The sequence below is a fragment of the Geospiza fortis genome, unplaced genomic scaffold, assembly GCF_000277835.1.
Source record: "Geospiza fortis unplaced genomic scaffold, GeoFor_1.0 scaffold54, whole genome shotgun sequence".
NCBI classification, from domain to species: Eukaryota; Metazoa; Chordata; class Aves; order Passeriformes; family Thraupidae; genus Geospiza; species Geospiza fortis.
In genome coordinates this window covers 15,212,576-15,216,452 of record NW_005054301.1, presented here as the reverse complement: position 1 = coordinate 15,216,452, position 3,877 = coordinate 15,212,576, and the positions used below count along the sequence as shown (strand labels likewise).

General features: G+C 44.4%; 1 protein-coding gene across 1 annotated transcript in view; it reads right to left on the bottom strand.

Moving 5' to 3' along the window:
* The window catches only part of EIF2AK4 (eukaryotic translation initiation factor 2 alpha kinase 4), a 43,152-nt gene that overhangs the window by 38,668 nt on the left and 607 nt on the right, over positions 1-3,877 (bottom strand). The window contains exon 2 of the mRNA XM_014310804.1: positions 16-145. Within this exon, the coding sequence (XP_014166279.1) occupies positions 16-145 (130 nt within the window). The remainder of the gene's footprint in view (positions 1-15; positions 146-3,877) is intronic.

Here is a 3,877-nt window from a genome sequence, read left to right as displayed (position 1 = left end):
CCGCCGCGGCGGCACGAGGAGGAGGAGCCGGGGCCGGGGCCGCCGGCGCCGCGTGGGGCCCGGTGGTTCGTGCGCGGGAACGTGCCGAGGTGGAATGGAACCGTAAGGATCGCCGAGTGCAACGCCCCGCTCCTCGCGGGACTCCCTAAACTAAACAGTGTGACTAAGAGCACTGTCCAAACTCTGGGAGACTCGGTGCCATGGCCGCTTCCCTGGGAACCTGTTCCTGTGACAAACCACCCTCTCGGTGAAGAACCTCTTGTAATGTCCAGTCTGAACTCCCACAGGATATGCTTCCAGGTATATCTGCCTTACAGAGATACACAGCAAAGACAGTTGGATACTGTGTAGATTTTTTTTTAACTGACCTTGAGAAAGAGTCACAAAAGGGAAAAAAGAACCACGAATTTCAGTATAGATTTCATGTAGAGCTGGAGCAGGATAAAAGTTCCCGTGAAAAGTGTAGAAAGGCTCCCACCGACAGCTGCTGTAGTGAGTAATAGCAGGTGGAGGGCGAACAGTCTTTGGTTGAACTGCAAACAAAACAGTGAGGCCGGGTGTCCTTGGTGGGACCTGCCAGAGAGAGGCAGTTGGGGGCAGTCAGGGGAGCAGTGACAACCAGAGAAGAAAATGTGCTTTCCTTCGGTCACTTCACACGATAACTACTGAAAATGACTGCCACAAGAGGGAGCCTTTAAAGTTTTGGGATCTTCATAAAGAAACCCCAAGTAAATTCATACATACAAGCTTATCTATTAAGTGAGTAATCCCCAGCCAAAAAAAAAAAAAAAGTTACAGTAGTCTGCAGGTTGGTACCACGAACTCAGATATAGGAATGGAGTTTTGGTGTCTTTGACTTTACTCCCTTACCTTTGGGTACAGACTTTTTGTTATAAAGAAACCATTCATTCACTTAATGATTGGTTTCTGTAGCCCTCAGCTTTTACTTCTGAAATTGAAAGCTTGTTCCACGCACACTTTATCTTTCAGTTGCACTTAAATAGTGTCGTTAGTATCAAACGAAAACCAAGTGTTAAATTGTATCACTGTTGTGATACTGGTCCCTGTTCCTCGCCACTCCTGGAATGTGTCTTTAGTGGCAATGTTTTTCTATCTCATGTGCTTTTTGGTGGGAAATGGTCTGGAAACAGACCAAAGCTGTTTAGCGTTTATCTAGCAACAACAGAGACATCCTTTTGCTCAGTCATCTGTGACCTGGGGCACTGTAACTGATCACTGGAGTTTCCTCTGGTACAGTTGGGTATGCTCTATCAATTTGTATATAATAAAAAAAAAGTTTCCCTCCATTAAAGACTGGAAATAAAAGTGTTCAGGCCACCGATTCATCTTCTCTCCCACACAAATACACAGCAAGAATGCCTCGGTGATGCAGTAAGTAATTAAGAAATGTCAGCAAAATTTCCTTTAACAGCAATTATGGGTTTATACTTCCCAAGCATGTGATGTGGGACAGACAGCCCACCGCATGGGAAATTTCTCCCCAGTTACACTGTATAGCAGTGGGTGGGCCAGATAACAGAATGCCTTTTAAAGCTGCCTGACTTTCCCCTACTTTGTGACTTGGAAAATTTTAACCAGTTAAAATGAAGTGCTCTAGACCAGATGTCTACCTCAAACTATTTTTTTCCCTTAATTACTTCTATAATGATTCAATGTTTCTAAGAAGAAAGCTAGAGTAAAATAACATAATCATAAAAACATTCTAAGAATTTGTTTTTAAAAGTCTTGTACTCCAGCAGGAGTGTGAAAATTTGATGAGGAAAAGACAATGTTTTTTCAGTGCTGTGGCTTTGCTAGCTAATCTTCTGAAAACCTGCATGAACTGAACCAAATTACATTACTGAAGGGAGTCCTCACATGCTCAGCAGAGATTTACTGGAATATGATGGAATACACCTGCCTCAAACATGTGCCAGACTGCATCTGGACAGAAGCTTCCCTTCCAAGATTTAAGGCAAAATTTAAAATTCTCTCCCACAACAACATTAAAGTTTAATTCTAGCAAATAAAATTTAAATGATTTGTGAGAATGTGTTTTCACTTCCCCGTGTGCATGGTGAGGGGAAGTCAGTCTTCCTATGAAGTGCAGGAGGGAGGGAAAAGGTTCTCAGTGTTAAGAGTAAGAAATTTGGCAGAAAATAAAACCTCTTGCATTCCAGCCAGTCTTCAGAGATCAGAGGGGCTGCATGCAGCTGGGCTTATTCTGATTATAACCAAATTGGCATGACATGGTTGTGTTCAATGAGAACTTCCATGAGCACAGATTCACAAATAATGTGATTTTTTGAAGCAACAGAAATAGCCTGAATAAATGCACAAGCTATGATAGAGCTCTAATGATAACATTGTGTTAACTTGGGTAATAATAATAATAGCAGGTACACGCTTACCAAGACAGCATCTCCACTTGGATGGAGAGAGAGTAGCGTGAGAACTGTCTTTGAGGTCTTTAAGGGTCTTTTTCGAACAGGTCTGCCCTCCTTACATACACTGCAATCTGATCCCCCTCCTTCTACATTACCTATAGCATGGTCTAAGCAGAGTGTTGAGTAATACAGTAATTTATGTGGTAGCATGTACTTCATTAAGCTTATTAGCATATGCAGATATGAACATTTTAATATTTAAATGACTTTTAATCAGACAAAGATTTCTTTTTTGGCCATGGTGTCCTTCAAAGTTCCAGTTGTGCAATTTACTTCTGTTCTGTTCCATTCCTAAGTCAGACCCGGACCATCCTATGCCCACAGGACCTCTTCCTTTAGCCAGCTCAAACTTTCTTGACTATGCAGATCTGTGCAAAGACAATGCAGGGGGTACACAGTGTAGGCTGTAGGTATCAAACATTAACTCTTGCCTGGCTCCTTGGTCATCATTCCATACCAATAGAGGAACTGAAGAAAAGGATGGCTGTGTGAGGAAAAGCACCTTGAGGTGACTCGGAGGTGAAGGGTCTGAGGTCAGACTCTGGTTACAGACACTGGCCACAAGAATGCTGGAGGCCAAAAGGAGGAAAAAGTCTGTTCAGGAAAGGAAAGATAAGGGGAAAGCATGGTGAAAGCTGCTGATTATTGCCTGGGAAAGCGGGGGAAAATGGGACTGCGTGGACAAAGTGAATGAGTTATGCGTGAGAGGAAAAGGTGGGAGGGTGAGTGAGTCTGAGGTCACAATCAGTGAGTCAGAGATGTGAATTACTAGACAAGTGGCTGGAGCAATGAACTCCCAGAGAAATGAGAGGAGACTGCAAATGGCTGGGCCCAAACACATGGAGGTACAAGCAGAGGCTTGGCCAACAGCCTCCAGGATCTGTGGTGGGATGGGGCAATGGCAGTCCCCTATCCCTGTGGTAAGCAAATGCCTTTGAACACATGGCACCTAGCTCTGTCCTGGATCACTGAAGTTCACATCGCAGGAGACTGGGTGAATGTCACTGGAACACATCTCGTGGGCCTGGGGTGCCTGAGGCAGCTTTGCTGTGTAGGGGCTGAGCACATGGATAGCTCCTCTTCCCGGGGCACTTCCAGACTGGCAGCCAGTGGCTGAAAAAATCCTTTTGGCTTAATTTTTAACTAGCACTAACCCCCCGCACCCCACCTCAAGTCTCCAAATTAAAGGGAAACGTGTACCCACTATATGGATGCACACCATCTGTAGAATCAATGCCCTTATTACGACCACTGAAGAGCTTTTCTGGAAAATTATACATTTAGAAAAATATCTATTTTAACGAGTAACATGCGTATCTAGAACCCATCACCGTCTTTTGAAAGTCTGTCATGAGAATTAGGGACCTGTTTCAAAACACCGGTTTAAAAGGCGCCCGCCCGCTCCCACAGCCCCCGAGCGAAATGGCGGC